The sequence below is a fragment of the Cyphomyrmex costatus genome, unplaced genomic scaffold, assembly GCF_001594065.2.
Source record: "Cyphomyrmex costatus isolate MS0001 unplaced genomic scaffold, Ccosl1.0 scaffold5, whole genome shotgun sequence".
Lineage (NCBI taxonomy): Eukaryota > Metazoa > Arthropoda > Insecta > Hymenoptera > Formicidae > Cyphomyrmex > Cyphomyrmex costatus.
In genome coordinates, this window is record NW_017279267.1 from 4751225 (window position 1) to 4769964 (window position 18740).

General features: G+C 37.1%; 4 protein-coding genes across 7 annotated transcripts; 3 read left to right on the top strand and 1 right to left on the bottom strand.

Annotated features, from left to right (window-relative positions):
• Nucleotides 1–679: 679 nt before the first annotated feature.
• On the top strand, nucleotides 680–3256 carry Rpn10 (regulatory particle non-ATPase 10). Of its 2 annotated transcripts, none has more exons than XM_018545526.1 (6): nucleotides 680–764; nucleotides 1047–1187; nucleotides 1278–1389; nucleotides 1708–2082; nucleotides 2160–2445; nucleotides 2806–3256. In XM_018545526.1, exons 1-6 carry the CDS (start codon nucleotides 682–684, stop codon nucleotides 3027–3029), a joined length of 1221 nt encoding a protein of 406 aa, XP_018401028.1. In that variant the 5' UTR covers nucleotides 680–681; the 3' UTR covers nucleotides 3030–3256. The 2 variants fall into 2 exon arrangements, with proteins under 2 accessions (XP_018401028.1, XP_018401029.1); XM_018545527.1 differs by lacking the exon at nucleotides 680–764 and adding an exon at nucleotides 805–916.
• A 763-nt stretch (nucleotides 3257–4019) lies between these two features.
• Nucleotides 4020–12253, top strand: LOC108778339 (rhotekin). Of its 2 annotated transcripts, none has more exons than XM_018545494.1 (8): nucleotides 4020–4166; nucleotides 9986–10176; nucleotides 10296–10505; nucleotides 10656–10835; nucleotides 10922–11016; nucleotides 11080–11294; nucleotides 11377–11647; nucleotides 11750–12253. In XM_018545494.1, the coding sequence occupies exons 1-8, from the start codon at nucleotides 4020–4022 to the stop codon at nucleotides 11941–11943; spliced, it is 1503 nt and encodes a 500-aa protein (XP_018400996.1). In that variant the 3' UTR covers nucleotides 11944–12253. The 2 variants fall into 2 exon arrangements, with proteins under 2 accessions (XP_018400996.1, XP_018400995.1); XM_018545493.1 differs by lacking the exon at nucleotides 4020–4166 and adding an exon at nucleotides 6110–6779.
• An 828-nt stretch (nucleotides 12254–13081) lies between these two features.
• LOC108778335 (HIG1 domain family member 2A, mitochondrial) lies at nucleotides 13082–14047 on the bottom strand. Its single transcript, XM_018545488.1, has 2 exons — nucleotides 13695–14047; nucleotides 13082–13471 (listed from the first exon to the last, which is right to left on the bottom strand). Exons 1-2 carry the CDS (start codon nucleotides 13831–13833, stop codon nucleotides 13311–13313), a joined length of 300 nt encoding a protein of 99 aa, XP_018400990.1. The 5' UTR covers nucleotides 13834–14047; the 3' UTR covers nucleotides 13082–13310.
• A 130-nt stretch (nucleotides 14048–14177) lies between these two features.
• On the top strand, nucleotides 14178–18029 carry LOC108778334 (NHL repeat-containing protein 2). 2 transcript variants are annotated; one of them, XM_018545487.1, is made up of 9 exons: nucleotides 14178–14836; nucleotides 15232–15398; nucleotides 15493–15652; nucleotides 15719–16134; nucleotides 16212–16441; nucleotides 16574–16799; nucleotides 16977–17174; nucleotides 17256–17369; nucleotides 17474–18029. In XM_018545487.1, the coding sequence occupies exons 1-9, from the start codon at nucleotides 14629–14631 to the stop codon at nucleotides 17867–17869; spliced, it is 2115 nt and encodes a 704-aa protein (XP_018400989.1). In that variant the 5' UTR covers nucleotides 14178–14628; the 3' UTR covers nucleotides 17870–18029. The 2 variants fall into 2 exon arrangements, with proteins under 2 accessions (XP_018400989.1, XP_018400988.1); XM_018545486.1 differs by having other exon boundaries at nucleotides 15493–16134.
• Nucleotides 18030–18740: the final 711 nt, after the last annotated feature.

Below are 18740 nucleotides of genomic sequence, written 5' to 3' on the forward strand. Positions count from 1 at the left end.
ATCGAAATTTTTTTTATCTAGATTCTAAATAAATTATTAACAAATTTTCTACATTACTTTCAAATACAATTAAAAAATTCGAATTTTTTTTCATAATTTTTCGTTTTGTTAAACAAGTATGTAACAATTCTTGTTTTAAAAATATGTATAATAAATGCATGCATTGTGTGTAAAACGCTTCGCCCGCAATTAACTGCACTAACTAAAAGTAACTTATCAATACGTTATTGTTTCTTGACACTCAACAGTATAGGTATATATAACTGTTATATAATACTATATATATTGTTTTGCATTTAACTGTTGAATGCGAAATTATGACATTGATGTTACATGATTTTTAGTTCATATATTAGTTGAACAAAATTCATCCTTAGTTTGTAGCGAGATAAAAAAAACAGGAAGAGACCTATACAATTTGATAATGCTTAAATAAAACAATTTCAATTGAAAGCTCTAATAAAAAATTTCAAATAAGATTTCAGCAGTTGGAAATTTTTAGTTTCAAGCAATCTCTCTCTCGTGCCAGTTGAACTAACTGCCAATTAAATTAATTGGAATTTGAAAAGCGCTCGTGCTCCGAACGTGGTAAAAAGGTCGCCCTTTAAATTTTAAATTAATACGCACGTGCGCATTGTGCGAACGATGCGAATCGTGAGTCGATAGAAATTGGATCGCCGAATGCAGCGCCGCGTCTCGCGCCATCTTGTGTCGATTGGGCCAGTCGATCCATCCAACATGGTGCTGGAAAGTACGATGATATGGTAAGTCTTGTGTTTTACAAGAAATCGTAATTTTTCACATCGGTTCTAATGATATCTCTGATAAATTTGCGAGGTTCGCATTCGCTCCGTGAACAGCACGTTTTCGCTGTGGCTTAATTTCACACGTTTGACCGTGTTTGCAATTTTTGGAGGTTAGTGTAGTGACAATGACGTTGACACAATCTCAGACTCAGTCCAAGCTCCTCCAAAATGTAATCTCGCGTTTGTTTACAAGTATTGGGTATGCTTGAGCTAAAGCCTCATGATTTTAACGTTTTGCAGCGTCGATAACAGCGATTACATGAGAAATGGGGATTTCGTACCTACCCGGCTACAGGCGCAGCAAGATGCCGTCAACTTGGTGTGTCACTCCAAGACTCGCTCAAATCCGGAAAACAACGTTGGCCTCATAACTCTCGCTAAGTACGCCGAGTTCAGATATCTGCGATTATCACGAATGTAAAAATTTATATATGGCAAGGTGAATATGGACATAAATCTCTATCTTTCTAGTGTGGAAGTACTAGCGACACTCACAAGCGATGTTGGTAGAATACTGTCTAAACTTCATCAGGTTCAACCAAATGGAAAATTAGCTCTTGTCACAGGCATCAGAATTGCCCATGTAAGTATATATTATTTAGTCCAAGATCTACTGTTCTTCTTTGGAAAATTTTTTGAGAAATTCACTGTAGGTGCTAAGCTATAAATTTGAAAAATTCTGGTAAATTTGCTCACTTTTGTAATTTTTATCTCACTTCGTTTGATTAACTCTCTTAATTATTGTAATAAGTTGTAAAAGAATGAAATCAATATAATTTGTTTTACTCTTTACTCCAACTCTTATTAAACTGATTGAAAACATTGTTTGAAAAACAGACTTTTAATTTTATAGCTGAGTCTATAATCAAATATTATATACTAAAGATTGAAAAATTTACAGTTAGCATTGAAACATCGACAAGGAAAAAATCATAAAATGCGCATTGTTGCATTTATCGGAAGTCCAATAGACATTGACGAGAAGGAATTGGTCAAGTTAGCAAAACGTCTGAAAAAGGAGAAAGTGAATGTTGATGTCATAAGTTTTGGTGAAGAGAGCATTAATAACGAAGTACTAACTGCCTTTGTTAATGCATTGAATGGCAAGGACGGCACCGGAAGTCATCTTGTCACTGTTCCACCAGGTCCGCATTTATCAGATGCCCTGATCTCCTCTCCTATAATTCAAGGTGAAGATGGAATGGGTGCAGCCGGCATGAGCGGTGCCGCGTTCGAGTTCGGAGTCGATCCAAATGAAGATCCCGAGTTGGCGTTGGTCAGTATCTGCGTTTTATTGACAATTTTTTTCCCTTGTGTAATTAGTGTTAATTTTGTATGCTTCATATAATTCAGGCTTTGCGCGTTTCTATGGAGGAGCAACGGCAACGTCAGGAAGATGAGGCACGTCGTGCGCAGGCTAGCGAGACTGTCGCGAATAAACAACAGGAAACCATAAAGGAAGCTCCCAATGAGGAGGCTATGTTAAAACGTGCCCTCGCCATGTCTCTTGAAGGTGCAGACGACTCAACTGCCACTAGTGATAATACTGCTCCAAGTAGAAGCAATGTGCCTGACTTCACTAATATGACTGAAGAGGAACAAATTGCTTTTGCAATGCAAATGTCAATGCAAGATCAGCGTAAGTTTTTTAATTTATAATTAATTATACATAATACGTTGATTACACATATATATCACCAATAATCGGATTTATTAATATTCGTAATTATTAACTCTTGACATAAAACATTGTTGATCTTAACTGATAAACTGACGTAAATCATAAATGTTAATTAAATCCGATTTTTTATAATTCTAGTTAAGTAAAACTCGGATTTTTTTTTGGTTGAATAGGCAGCTTTTTAGCATTCAATTATTTAATATTTTGTATAATATACAATATTTCTGGATACATGCATGAAGATTGCACAATATAATATTATACAAATTCACAATTAATATTGCCTAATGCTTTATTATTGGTATTATCGTTATGTAGAAGAACTGGAATCGCAAAAGGAAGAAGCGATGGATGTGGAAGAGGATTACGCAGCCGTCATGTCTGATCCTGCTTTTCTGCAATCGGTCCTGGAAAACTTACCAGGTGTGGATCCGCATTCTGAAGCTGTACGCCAAGCCGTTGGATCGTTACAACAAAATAAAGACAAAGAGAAAGAGAAGGAGAAAGACAAAGACAAAGACAAAGACAAGGACAAAAAATAAATGGCTCTTTAGTGCATTGATATTTGTGGCTAAATTTGACATTTTCCATTATTGTGTATGATATATTGTAGCTATTATATCTTGCTTATAAAATATATTACCAATTTATTGAAAATGTCTAACTTAGTTTTAGTGATATCGCGTATGCGCGCACACGCCATTTCATTTGGCATTTTAAACAGTACCAGTCTGTCAAACTGATGCGATTAATAATTAAAGGTTATGATAACATATATTGTATTATTTAAATACACTTTTTTAAGAATTTCACTCTCTTGTGCGAATTTATTGTTTTGTCAGCTGGAAAAAGATAAATATATAAGGTTGAACATAGATTAAAATTAATCTACAATGGTAGAAACGAGCATAATTGATTCAATTGACTCTAGCAGAATATTTAAATAAATACTAACTATATATATGATTTCCTTAATTTAATCTCTATTGTAATGTTTATTGAAAAAATTAATAAAACGATCCATGTTAACAAAATAATACGCAGACATTATGTTCGATAGATTGATCAGATTTTAGTTTATACAGTTTAAACAATTTTGAGAGATTGAGATTCTAGATATTCATTCAATTTTTTTTTTTTACAGGCTCTAAATTTTATTAAAGAGCGTGTATGGTATGACAAATACGTCGCGTCTGCGTATAGTGTGTATACACCTGTTGCTTCTCGTGATCTCGTCGTTCCCTTCGACCTGATTTCCAACGTTACGTGATCCGAAATTTAACTCTAATATTTCGTAACGTTCGTAAAAGCACGTGGAGGCATCGAACTTACGAGAATCGCGTTTGCGTAATCATATAAATTCTCCGTCTCTTCCATAATTCATATTTATAATTGGAAGAGCCGGAGGATTTCGCCGTTTGAATCTCGCATCATGAAAATCCGCCATTTCGCAAATGGCAACGTCTGCATCTCGCGCTACGTGCGCTACGTTTCCTCGCCGCCAAGAAATTCGAACAAATTCGAATGACAAAATGGCGCCGCGAAGGAAGGGCGTTCAAACGTCGCGCAGGTCGTTGAACGACGTCTACTACAAGGAGAACAATTATTTGTGCTGCCTGAACGACTATCAGACGAGGGTCCGTAGGCGGGAGAGTCTTAGATATGCCAGAAGTCATGTGGTGAGTTCAAATCGACGGATCGCCCAAGATGTCACGATCTCGTGACCGGGATGCATCCGTTGACTCGTTTTTAAAAATCACTTTGCCTTTTGCCTCGTGGAAATTCTCCTGATTCGATACTCGCAGATTCAACAGATGACTTAGATTATTTCGCCAAAATCGCTGCTCGCCCTAAAGACGTGATTGACCAACGAGTGGTATATAAACTATAATAGGTTATGCTGGGCGGATTCACGTGGACTTATGAGACACACTGTGTATTTCAGATTTTTATATTTGAAAGAATTACGCTGTAGAATTATCAATGTACAAAATTAATGTCATTCACGTAAGTACGAAAGTAAGGTGCTCACTGCTCACTTAGACAAAAAAAGAGACGTAATGTAATCCACTTATGATAGGTTTGTTTTTTATTCTTGCTGTAGACTGTACTAGAATTTTCTTTCACGCTTGTGCCATGTATAAACATATACGTATTTCACTGTAAGTGCAATTAAAGGGTGTACCAGTTCAGCTGTAAAAAACAGACCTACTTCAGGATAATGCAGGATGATATTATAGCTATATAGAGAATACTATTTATTATTTATTCCATTTATTACATCATATTGTGTCATTATAAACGGAATAAGATAATTCCACGTGGTTATTGAATATAATGAGGCAACTGACGACGATAAATAATAAAAGTATTGCTTGTAGTTTTCTATTAAGACTCTCTCTCTCTCCAACGCTCGATTACATTTATCTCGTTTTAAGTGCAACAATTAATTTTCAAGGATTTTAAGAAACTGGAGCAGACCTAACGCTTAATGAGACGCGAGATGCTGTGATGAGACAAGTGAGGGGGAGGGAAGTACGAGTATTATTTGATACATTTGTAACGCTTCTACAAGCAGCGTCGCTCTGTTTGGTGTAGATAATTACTTGATAATTGCTTAAACGCGCGCGCGACAAAATGTAAAAGTCAGCGGATGCTATCTGCGTGGGCGATCCTCTCCATCTCCCTACTCGCCCCGCTCTCTCATTCAATCTATTGTCGGTAGCGCCGGTGGTCTCCCCTCTCGCCCGTCATCCTGCAGATTTTGCCTTTGCCGCGTGTGGTGCGTTGGTGCGTAGCGCTGTGGTGCGTCTGTTGATGCTTATGCTTACAGTGCTTACACAGTGCCGAATGGTCGAGCGTCATTCAGTATTAGTCGGGTTCTCCCGGGGACGCGGTTCTCCTTTCGCCTCTTTTTCTCTCCCTCTTAGAGAGAATTATTTCCTTCGCGACGCTAGATATACTCATCGTTTCTCGCGCGTCTCCAAGATTATTTTTGTTCGATTAATCAATTACTGTGTGTGCGCGCGCGCGATCTTTGTCTCTAGTCTGATCTAGTCGTGCCGCAGCCGGCACGATTCGTTGAATCTCAAGCGCACAGTCATCACCGATTGTCGAGCTCTTTTTGCACGACAATTCTGCGAGATCTCTGCACGTGACGGTATGCCTCTCATTGTTCGGAAAATCAACGGGGAACCGTGAAACCGAGAAAGTGGACAAGGAAGAAGAAGAAGAAGAAGAAAACGTCCCGCTTCTTTTTCCACTCGTTGTCAGTGATGGTGGTGGTGGTGAATCACGGCGTAGATTACTGGGCGTAGACTACCACCGGAAACGGGGAAAAAGTAAATTCGGTGGTGAAGCAGCAGCCGCAGCGCAACAGCGAGCGAGCTGCGAGAGAGGCAAGAACGGTGCCTCTTGTTTGTCGCACGTCGCATCGCGCGCGGAGGCGCAATGCCGTCACGGCTTATTTTGTAGCTAACGGAAAAACGTAGGATGACCGGATCTAAGCGAAGTCGACGTACGTGACCGCCGTTGGCGACTGAACGCGACACTTTTTTGTCGCGTTCGTATTTGAAAAGAGAAGAGGTCAAGCTGACGGAAGGTTCAATAGCATGACAACAATATTTTTCAAAGCTTTACCTAAAATTTAGAGGTCACGCAGCTTACAGAACCGTTCATGTACCAAACGGCAGAAGTGGACGGAGTATTTTGCGGAGGAAGAGGCGTCTCTTCGTCTACCTTGACTCCAATCTTCTGAAGGAAAAAGCGGAAGATAGCCTTCTTTCTCCTTTTGTGTCCGTTTAAGACCTCGGGGTCAAGGCATCGGGGAATAAACCAGCAAGACTGGTCCGTGCAAAATTGTTCGCTGCCCGACGGCATTATACACCGTGAAATTATATCTCTCGGAGAGGCGGAAGCATAATCCTGGACGATCCATGATTGCCGATCCGCGCGACGATGCACCTTCGATATCGATCTCGTTTGCAAGTTATCGGCATTGAAATAGACTTGATGTATTCGACCAGTGGGTCGACACTCGACTCGAACGAAGAGTAGCAACGTACAATCGAAAAATAAAAAAAACGAATAAGATGAACTCCTGCTTTCCACATTTGGCGATATTGAATCCGCGGAATGCGAACAAATCGAGGGATCGACTCAACGACGAGTGCAATGTCGTAAACGCCGAGGACATCCGGATGCGATCGAGGACTCCGACGTTATCGGGAAAGAATGACATTTTCCAAGACTTGGATTTGTATTACGTTCGACAGATCGCACGAAACTCGAAGGTAGGATCGCGATTATGTTTACTATTGTATTAATGTTCGATGACTCCGAAAATACGTTGCTGATGATTGTTTCACTAGAGACGAGAGATATCGTGTCTCTAAAAATGTGGCAAAACGATCCTGTGTCGTTTTCGAATCTTAATTGTTTAACAGACGATTATTGCAGATGACTTCAATCAAGCTGCAAGTAACATCTGATGATAAAGCTGTCGAAAAATGGTGCTGCACTGAGAGAAAAATGTTTTGTATTCATGATTATAATTGCCATTGGTAAAATGTTGTATAATTATGATTAGAAGTCACTCCACTTTTACAGTTACTATGCTAGCTGTAATATTAATAATGATAATTATATTTAGTTTTATATATTAACAAAAAATTCATAATGATTTTTAATGTCAACTAAATATATTCTTGATATGTGCAATAAGAAATATAGTTTATATTACTATATTATATTATAGAATAATAAAAATATAAAAATGGAGCTCTTAATCATAATTATTTTAGAATGCAATTATAGGTGTAATTATAAATACGAAACACTTTTTTCACAATGTAATGTATGTCGGATAGAATATTAATTCTTTATTACTAAACACATGGGAAGAATACAAATCAGATTAGAGAAAGAGAAAGAAAGAACGACTTATATAGCAATTCTGTCGATTGAATTGATCGCCGATTAAGTTGATCGCTTAGTCAAAGTCACCCTTGAATGTTTAATTCATGTCAAATATGTGCGAAGGGGAGTTGAGTTATTGTACGTGAGTGGCTGCCAACATTTCCTTGCGTTCGTTGTTCGTATTTTTAGACGTCGCATGTGGACATCACTACGGTCAGACATATGGATGGCAACGTTAAACAGATTTAAAATCGCGATCGAGATCAACGGGTATAATTTGCTGTGCAGAACAAATAGATTGGTCGTGGTGAAAATTTTACGATATATCAAATATTTATTACTCATTTCTGTTACCTATGTGTATATCTCTCACCGGTTTATTTCGATACAGAGGTTCTATAATACCCATTGGCTTTACGACCCGCGGACATACTTATCGGACATGAAGTTATCGCGCCTTCAGGAGATTCACGCGTGAAAGGAAGATGAACGGGCGTCGCGTGCGGTGACCATACAGCCACAACTGCACATGGGGTATTGGATTTCTGGCGACTATTTTCGGCAGACAAGCAAAGCCGGGAAAGTGCGCTGGCGACGCGGGAGAAAGCGAGAATTGAGGGGGGAAAAGCACGTAGGGACACGATGAGGGACAAAAACGAAGGAAACCGAAATGAGATTACGTATATACGTGCAAACGGGACGAGAAGAATGCTGCGCGCTGACGAAGCTTTGTTCACGTCGACACGACGCGTACTTAAAGGGTACCCAAGGGAAAAATCCTGAGAGCAAAATCGAAAGAGATAATACACCCGCACGCGCGAATTGTATTACATCATATTAAGTATTTACGTGAGTACTCGTTAGTCGCACGGCGCGCTTCGAGTTTCATCAAGACTCGTTACAGCACTGGCGACAGAGGTCAGGGATTAAATGTGGCCGCGGTTGCCCTTGCGTCGTTGCAAAATTCCTATCCGAGACGACGCGAGAAATATATGTGGATATATCCCTGATAGACTGCATCGCGCGGACCATACCGAGCACAAGGATGTGTCACGGTAACGTTAGCGGAATACGAAATCGCTCGATGCGCGCAATGAATCATCTCTCGCATTATTGATTTTACTGATGCGTGCTTTATTTTCGGATCATACGTCTCATTCCGGCATCATAGAGAATTAACAGACGTGTGCTAATGCGACGAGAGAAAAATCTCAGGAGAAAAAGATTTTACACATCTTACGTAATATCCAAGATATTTCGAATATGTTTAAAATATACTTTATATAGGAGAGATACGTAATATTTGTAATATGTATGAGAGTGAAAAAATTGGAAAAATTAATTCTCCGAACGCACACAATTCTTCCCAGCATGTACTTATTGTATATAGGGACAAATGGTGATCTCGTGCAAGCCGACTATAAAACGTTAGTCACGGATCGATATCCCGTAATGTTAGCGTTGGTTTCCCGAGGGTAGGAAGGAGGAACACACAAGCGAGCCAATTTGTCGAGGTGAACGTCACCCCCTCGTACATTCGCCCACTTCCCCGAAGAGTCGTTATTTCAGTCCGTTTCTGCGTTCTGCTACTAGCCAGCGTCGCGAGAACCGCGCCGATTTATTTACGCTTTCGCGAAGTTTGTTTCTTGCCTTGAAGTGGAATTTCCATTCACCTGTGGCCCGTGTCGTGCGCGATCGCGATCGCCTACGTAAACGCGACGAAACTGCGCTTTTTTACATGTCGAAATCTCTAAAACGGACGAGTGAGAAACCCACGTTCTCCCAGGTTTCTGTTTATATTATAGATACATGTATACTCTGAGAAAAATATCTGGTTGAATTCATTGAAATTCTGGTTGAAAAGGGAGGAATCAGAATTTTCTGATTAAATCTTCTAAAATTCCAATTGAGATAATTTTTAAATTAGTGTACGGACGATATTAGTGTTTCATAATTCCAAACATAAATATAAACTATATTATCGCCGTGATGTATAAAGCTACAATTTTTTAATACAGTAGTTTGAAGAAATAATCGACGACGCAAACAATTGTCCAGACAACTAGTTTCATAATTGTATATTTACATTTATGAGACGTGCACAATTTGAAAACTGTATACAATTCCGAGATACGCTACTTGGAATCGCGGAGTTTTCAAATTGTTGTACGCGTTACAAGTCGGTCTACGGACATCTCAGGAAGTCCGCGGTAAAATGAGTAAACCGATTCGTTCGCAAAATGTGTAAGACGTTTCGTTAGGTATGTAACCCGATGCCCCGAACGCGTGATGAGGCCACGTGCTGTTCAACCACTCATTTTATCGCTGACACTTTAATTTTTCTCCGATCGTAACTATCGGTCGTTCCTTCCTTTTTTTCTTTACGTCTGTATATTCAACACCATGCAAGATACTAGTGCAAAATTACGTTTCCTGCAACCATATGTGCGAGTGGGTCTCTTGGAATAACTCTATTTAAAATTTAAATGATATATTTCGGATTATTTTCGACGGAATTTTTGTTGCTGGATCGATGATGTGCGAATTGATTGCTAAAATACCATGAATAATAATGTTGTAGGAGCATGACCTGGAGCAGAAGATCGAGGTGGAAATCAAGATGAGAGAAGGCTCGGCGAGACTTTTGGCGGCCGCGAAGCATCGTGCCCAGAGCTTGGAGGCCGCCAAAGCGCTGCTTACCTCCAACGAGAGGATGTCGGTTTACATGGCGGAATTGCAAAGTCGCCGCCGCGAATCTTCTAAACAATCCTGGTTCGTTCATGCGCTTGTTTTGTTGTAGAAATATCTAAGATACTATATATAGTAAGATATATCTTTCCCGTTCATGACAATTTAGCAATAATTACTAAAGTCAACGCGTGTGTTTCCAGTATTTCTAGAAGTACGGGTAAGTTGTCAATTTCGGATCTTAGGATACCGTTAATGTGGAGAGACTCCGATCACTTTAAGAATCGCGGTGATCATCGTCGATTCGCCGTATTTTGCTTAGCACGATTGGGCACAGAAATTCATGACACCTCTTTGTTATGCCCCATTGATAGAGCTCATACGGATCTCAGCTTTCCCGATGTCTTGTTATTGTAAGTTCCGATTAACACATATTTATACAACATTAAATCTAATTTAAGGCAAGGACAAGTTAAAGTTATTTGCAATCGTGCTACTCAGTGAAAGAACATGTATAACAATTTGTATATTTTATAATTGTCAAATTTTGTATCTATTTTCAGTAATAATGTGCCACCCGAGTTTGAATTAATCTTGGAAGTCTATAGCCACGTTTTACAAGAGGATTTAAGTATCGCCAGCACACCAAGAAGAATCAAAAAGACTATTCACTCGTCGATTTCGAAAACCGTCGGTAAGAAGCTCGCTGCTTCGCTTCGTGACGAATTCGGTTCCGCCAAATCGTGAGTTTCTGTTTTCAGAAATATATATACAGGTATATATTAATTGAGCTTTATCCGTAAATGTTTTGACAATACTTTCTTTTCAGTGGACCACACTTTGATTTAGTAGCTCGTGCTAAACTGACCTTAGACGACACGGATGATAATACTCACACGCATGACCTTGTTATTAATAGCATCGGTAAGTCGTGTAAAAGTTGAGTGAATTTTTCGAAATATACTTATACTACGATTCTTGTTTCAGAGAACAAGTATCACTCCCTACCGCTTTTCGGTCACTTTTGCTGTCGATTGGCGGTACAGCCAGAATCTATTAATAAGGAAATGTGCATTGGCAACGTAAAAATCAATAGTCAAGATTATTGGGCACGTCTGCAAGGATTTTATATAAAAATATGGGAATCAAAGAAGCATGCGGAAGAAGGTCAAAATCCGGAACATATAATACCTATTAATAAAGTTAGTTGACATTTTCTTAGAGATCTCTTATATAATTGCATACGTTATTTCATTTAAATAATTGTTTCTGCAATTTCTATAGAGAACAATCATTCAACCGTCCAAAACTTCCAGCAAAGAATTTCTAATAAATAATTCTGGCAACAGTATGGAAAAACCGTTGCCAATTAAATTCGAATCAAAGGAGGAAGCTCAAAAATGGTCAAAGCTCTTATTGGTACACATCAACGATCATTCAAGGTGGAAACACGCCGCGGAAGTTATTCAAAGGGTGTCTAGCATTGAAAGCACGAGAAATTCCTTTATCAGTAATAAAAGACAAGGTTCCTTATATGACGAGACACCTTTAATAGGTAATTGTACACAAGTTATATAGTTCTGAAACTGTAATGATCAAACGACGCTTTGGAATCTGATCAAAGTAAATCGATTGTTAATTATTATCTTTATTTTAGAATCGATCCCGGATTATTCATCCACAAGACCTACTGTACAAACGATCTTTGATCTCACACCTAGTACTAGTCTAAGCAGTTGTAGTTCCACAAATAGCCTAACAAGTCTACGTTCACGTTCACTGAGTATCAGTGGTGTATTTAAACAAGGTGCCATCTCTTTAAAGCCACACCTAGCTATTAAAAAGGCGTAACGATTTTATAATTTTTTTCAAGAAGAGTCATAAAGTGCCGTATAATTATTACGCGAAGATAAGATAGAATTTTTCAATTTTGACCAGAGATGTATACATTAAAATACTTTAATCGATAACTGAGGTGGAGGAAAATTCAATTAAATATAATCTCTCGGTTTCAGAGTACATTGTCAGTACTGAAAATCACGTTACGTATAGTATAAATTTTCAATGCTAACAGTGTATTTTTTACAATCCGAACACGGCTTTAATACATTTTCTGTATTAACCACAGACTTTTTTTGTAGGAAAGATTTTAATTCGGCTGAAAATGTAATATGTATCGATTGATATATAAATTCAATATGTAAAAATTTTGATATTAGATTTAGTTATACAGTACAAATGAAATTGATTAAACGATTTCTTATTTTCTCTTTTCTACTTTTATAATGCAAAGTCTTATATCTTGCAAAAAGTACAAGGGTAGTACTATAGTATCCTATAGTGTCCTATCGTATTTTAATGCCCGTGCCCTGCCGCCACCCGTTGTGCAACAAGAGAAAGGTTGCTCCTGTACTGCCGAAATGAACAACACGAAGTTTATAAAACAAAAATTATTTATTCAACAGAACAAGAGCACAGAACTCAGAGCGTTATGTTGCGAAACACAGATCGAAGGAGAAGCATGTCAGAGCACGGCGACAGCTTCTCCAAAAAAAAAAAAAAAACCCCACAGTCATGTTAAAACAGCTGAGCGTTTCGTCCCGGGGACGCGCTCTTTGTTGCATAATGGATGGCGGCAGATCGCGGGCTAATTCTACAATGCACTTTTTGTTTCCTGTTTCTTGCTGTTTGTCTCTTGCCTTCTTGATCAAAAAGGCAAGAGACAAACAGCAAGAAACAGAAAACAAAAAGCACATTGTAAAATTAGCCTTACGATATAATGCGTTTAAAGTTTAGTAAGTATATACACGAGCATTGCAATATTTAGAATGGCTGTAAGAAGATTTGCATATATATTTATATGTATGGTATATATTTAATGTAATAATATATATAACTATATAAATATAGTTACCTAAATATAATTTACTTTTCCAAGAACCCTGTAATTTTTGTATTTGTATCGATGGTTTATATTTTATTTGCACGCGCGATTTAGGTAGATTTCAATACAATTTATTGCAATATTACTTTTTTCTATGAAAAACTAAAGAGGATATTTTTTTTTATGAAAATATCTGTTTACAACTATTATCAGTAATGACAATTAGATACATTTTTATAATGTAAAAATATCTTTACAATATCAACACAACATAGACAAGCCTAATCTACTATAGTAGAAACTTGGCGTTGAATCAAATCAACATATTATAATTTCACTTTGACTTGGGCAGCAGGATAAATCCTGCAACTATGCAGACAATAGTAAATGCTTGAGCAGCAACACGCGTACGCATCATGTACTGTTGCATTTCCCTTTTTCCCTTATAAAAGCTCGTGAGTCCATAAGTTAAGGCTGCAACAGTCGCCAACGTTCCTAGAAATACAAATGTGCAAAAAAAAGCATTACATTAAGGGGACGACTAATCAAACTCAGTCAAACGCGGTTCTTTTTGTTACAACGTACAAATCTAATTTAGATTTGAATATTGTTCAAGTCTCTAGTTTCTCTATTATTTTTTCCTGTTTTCTTAGCTACATCTCCGCAGCTTCTTGTTACACAAATTTTATCTCTGTTCGCGGAATATAGGTTAGTTTACCTAATGGTACCAGCGGATTTTCTCGCGTTTTACGTTTCGCCTTCTCTAAAAACGTCTCGGTAATATAATCGCTATCTAGATCTTCACGTATTTTCACCCAGTCCAATTCGTCATTTGGTTTCGAGTCTGCCATATCCATCAGTCCGTGAAAAAAATACACTCACAACAGAACCTAGCTGCGTTCGTGACACTGCGAGCTCTGCTAAGCTCATATGTTAATGACCACGTGTGCGAAAGAGTGTAAATTAACAATTGATAATATGATTACGTTAAATTGATAACGTAACGGATAATGTATTTAATTGGACTTCGATGACACAATGAACAAACATAAATCTCTCCCTCCTCGCTGATCTCTTTCTCCAAGGTTGTCCAAGATCAATAGCGTCATTCGGTGTCTGCAAGTGGAGTCTTGTGACGCCCCTCGAAGGAATCAGACGTGTTTCGTTCTGATTCGGATATTACGTCACCTCGATTAATATTTTTGAAAAGTGTTGCCTTTGACCGTGCCTTTGTTTTCAATTTATTGGAAGTCCTTCACTCGTCTGGACGCGCGGAGAACGTTTTACGTGCACTGAGACCGCAGGCATCCAATATTTGGAGGGCGCATCATTTTCGTTTTTATCGCATTATCCATTGTATCCGCCTCTGGTTTCGAGGTGCCTTGCACACACTACACAACCTCTAATTTACGCAAACTTCAGTGGCCAAGTTTCAGCCTGTCAGGCCAATAAATTTTAAGAAGAAAGAGGTGTCTGCATCGCAGACTGCGATGGGCTACGTCAGACAGAGTAGTCGTCAGACTATCTCAAGAAGAGTGAGAGAGAGTGACGTTCCGAATTGATGTTGCAAGTGCGTGTGTAACAATTAAACGTTCTCTCGAGTTGTTGGAAGAATTCTATGTCTAATTTCTAATTGTCTATACTGTCGTTCGATGTGCGGACTAGTAAACAAAAAAATGAGTAGCGACAAAAAAATGAGTAGCGTCAAAGAAACGAAAGAAGCAGTGGTGGACTTAACGTATATCTGCAGTCAGGTGCGTTTCCATCTGAATTATTTTGAAGAGGAGAAAAAAGAAATGTTGATCCTACAGTACATCAAGCAGTTTAAAAACCACGGAGCAGTTCAGGATTTTCCAAAAGGTAAAATAACTAGTTTGGAACTCGATAAAATTTCTCATGTTCCACTTTAATATATATAGCTAATTAGCTAATTAGAAATAAATAACGATTATGTGTTGCAGAAAAAAATGGTTAACGATTGTCATGGCCATTGTAGATTAATTTTCAGTATTTACCTAAGCAGAATACAGTTAAGTCATTATAATATCAATGATGTCAAATGGTTTAAAAATGATTATTGAAGGTTATTTTTCAATTAGTAACAATTTATTTTAATATTATTATAACAAGCAGTTCTTAGTAGTTCTACTTAGGTATTTGCAGAAAGCTATAATTGGAAATAAATGGATAATTGTTTGCGGAAAAATAGCTAATAATTATCGTTATAATTTTTAATTAATATATATATTATGTAGGCTTGGAATGGTTTAACGTGTCCGAGGGATTGTCACTGGAGCAACATCTACAAGGAAAAATCGTGCTTTTGGACTTCTTTACATATTGTTGCATCAATTGCATGCATGTTTTGACTGACCTGGAAGAAATCGAGAAAGAAGTCTCTGTAGAGGATGGTCTCGTGGTAGTAAGTATAACATATTTTATTACAGAAAAGAAATCCTAGAAATTAAAGATTTAGATAAGATTTTGTCTCTGAGACTAATGATTCTTTTATTTAGATCGGAGTGCATAGCGCAAAATTTTCAAACGAGCGCAGTTCAAAGAATGTCTTATCTGCTGTGCAGAGATATAATATCATGCATCCTGTGGTAAATGATGTAACATTAAGAATGTGGCATGACATGGGAATAACGTGTTGGCCTACCCTAGTTATGTTAGGTATAAAACACAACGATATCAAATATGAATTTCCTATCGTCACAGCTGTGTCTAAATTTATTTTAGGACCTCATAATCAACCACTGGCTGTTTTTGTGGGTGAAAATCACAAAGATGAAATACTATCGTACACAAAAGTAGCAATAGCTTATTTCAAATCTTTCAACCAAATATCAGATCATAGTCTTCCATTGAAGCCAGCGCATCATCTTTTACCATCTTCTAAAGACGGTCTACTATTTCCTGGCAAACTAACGATTTTTCAGTTGGAGCAAGAAACGAAGCTAATTATATCTGATAGCGGTAACAATAGGATTGTAATTACAAATGAGCACGGGAGAGTGGAACATGTTATAGGTGGATACAATCAGGGTTTTAAAGATGGTGATTTCAAAAATGCTAGATTCAATTCACCTCAAGGGGTTTGTGTGCTGAATGATATAATCTACGTTGCGGACAATAATAATCATGCTATTAGAAAAGTAAGTAAAAGTACTAGTTTTTATTATACCACAACGTTGATTAGCTATATTTAATCTCGGTGTTAATCTCGTTTTAGATAGACCTGGAAAAAAGAATCGTATCCACCATAGCTGGTACCGGTTCACAAGGTTGCGATCGAGTTGGTGGAAGACACGGCACTGATCAAGCTTTATCGTCCCCTTGGGATGTGGCAATTTATCATCACAAGTATAAAGACACTACGGTGCCAGTCTTGTTAATCGTCATAGCGGGTACCCATCAAATCTGGGCGCTGTTTTTGGAAGATACCATTTGGTGGAAGGAAAAGTGAGATATTATTTACATAATTAATACAACATCTTTCACGTTACGTTTTAAGTGTGATTTTTTTTAAATATTTAATTTAATAATGAATTTTTATTTCTCGTAATTTACCTAGATATAATGTTTGTATTTTAGAAAATACCCGGCGGGCACATGCGCTGCTATCGTTGGAAATGGACAAGAGGAAAATCGCAACAATACTTATCCTCATGCCGCGGCACTGGCACAACCCTCTGGCATTGCGGTTGTTCAGGAATGTAAAGTTGCGTTTTTAGCGGACAGTGAAAGCAGTACTATCAGACGGCTGCATTTAGATAGTGGACAAGTATCCGCTGTTTGTGGAGGAGATAAAAATCCAACGGTTCGTTCAATAACAAATAGTTTTCATTTATTTTCTCACTTTGCATTGTGTATACGACTTAGCTTTAATCAATTTGTTCGATACGTAAGCAAACGTCAACTTTCGTTCGAATAACAGCAGTAAATCACAATGTGATGTTTATTTTATCAAAATTTTTAGAATCATTTTGCATTGTAGAACTTATATGCTTTTGGAGATGCAGACGGAAAAGGACATTTGGCTAAACTTCAACATCCATTAGGTGTAACGTGGAATCATTTGGATAAACGAATTTATGTGGCCGATACTTACAATCATAAAATTAAAAGCGTAGATACTACAACGGGGCATTGCAAGACATTGTTTGGCGACGGAAAACCCGATCGTACATTTACCGTAAATATATTTTTTTGAAGAGAATAATTCATACAAAAATGTTTGCAAAAATTATTTAAATTGTAAAAAATAATCTTTTAGTTCGATGAACCGAGTGATCTTGCTGTTAGTCCAAACGGTAATATTCTTTATGTAGCAGATACCAACAATCACGCGCTTAAAATTATTGATCTAAAAAATGAGAAGATTTCAACCGTGAGTATATATTTCTAGGAGTCTAATAGAATCGCTTTTAAAATGTAACTTTGTTTTATGAATCACGCAACATTAACATAAACTTCCTTAATTTTATTTTTCAGATGCCTATCGTATCCAGACGTGACTCGAATAGAAACACCGACAGTGTATTCACTTTTGATACAACAGTGAATGCACGCGGTGGAGAACTAAATATTTCATTTAATATCGTATTTTCGAACGATTTGAAATTAAATGCAGGCGCACCACAAGAATGGCAGGTGTCTTTACCTGCAAATACATGGACGGCGAAATCATTGACGGGTAGACTTTCGACTCCTATATCGGTGAAACTTCCTGAAGAAGAAACGTGCAATCAATTGCCTGTCACATTAAACATAATGGCTTGCACAGCGGACTCGTGTGTACCACTAAAGCTGTCGGTATTGTTCAACGTACAACGAAAAGCAGATGCGCCAACAGTTGTGACCGAAGAGAAAGAACTCGTTATTGGTTAGGAAATGCGTTTTATTCTTTCAAGGTATGTCGAAAAGTGTAAACACATGCGTTGTGTAATGAATATTTTTACGCTATTACATTTTGGAAATGTGCATTTAATATAAGCATACAGTGCTGCGCTTAGATAATTAAAAATTATTTAGATACAGATAAGATAAATCACACAAAAATATAAGATCAAAATGATTAACTTTACATTAATATAGATAAAAGATAAAATTTAAAAAAATTTTATTTAGATAATTTTTATAAGATAATTTTATTTTTAAGTAATTATTAGGTAGTAAAACGACTTAGAATACAAAAAATGCAATTTCATATTTTTATAAATCTTTCTTTTTTAAGAACACAAAAGTTGTTTGAACATTTCGTCTGTTAAACGATTTCTACGTGCGAATTAATATTTATTGTCTACAACTATAAAGAGACTCTCTACTGGCACTGATGATGGCAATAATGAGTTATACTTAAAAATAATTTATTTGACGTGTGAATACAAATTAAGAATATCTATTTCCTTAGATTTATTTTCTAAATATCAAAATACTTCAATATATCTTTAAATGACTGGTGTCGCTCTAATCTAATTTTTTTGTCTATAGAACGAAAAAAAATATCATTCACTCATCATTACTATTATACTATTGGAAGTTAATTTCTTATAATACTCTTGTATAATCTTAGATAATTTGAAAAAGATAACATTTTTTTAATTAAGATAAAGATAAGGTAGAGTCATTTCATCATCTAGATGATTATAATTTTATCGAGATAACGAAAAACACTGTAAGCATGTTTGTGGTAATAATTGTATATGTCACTTTAATAATAGTAATAGTTGTATCATTATACATACATATATATATATTT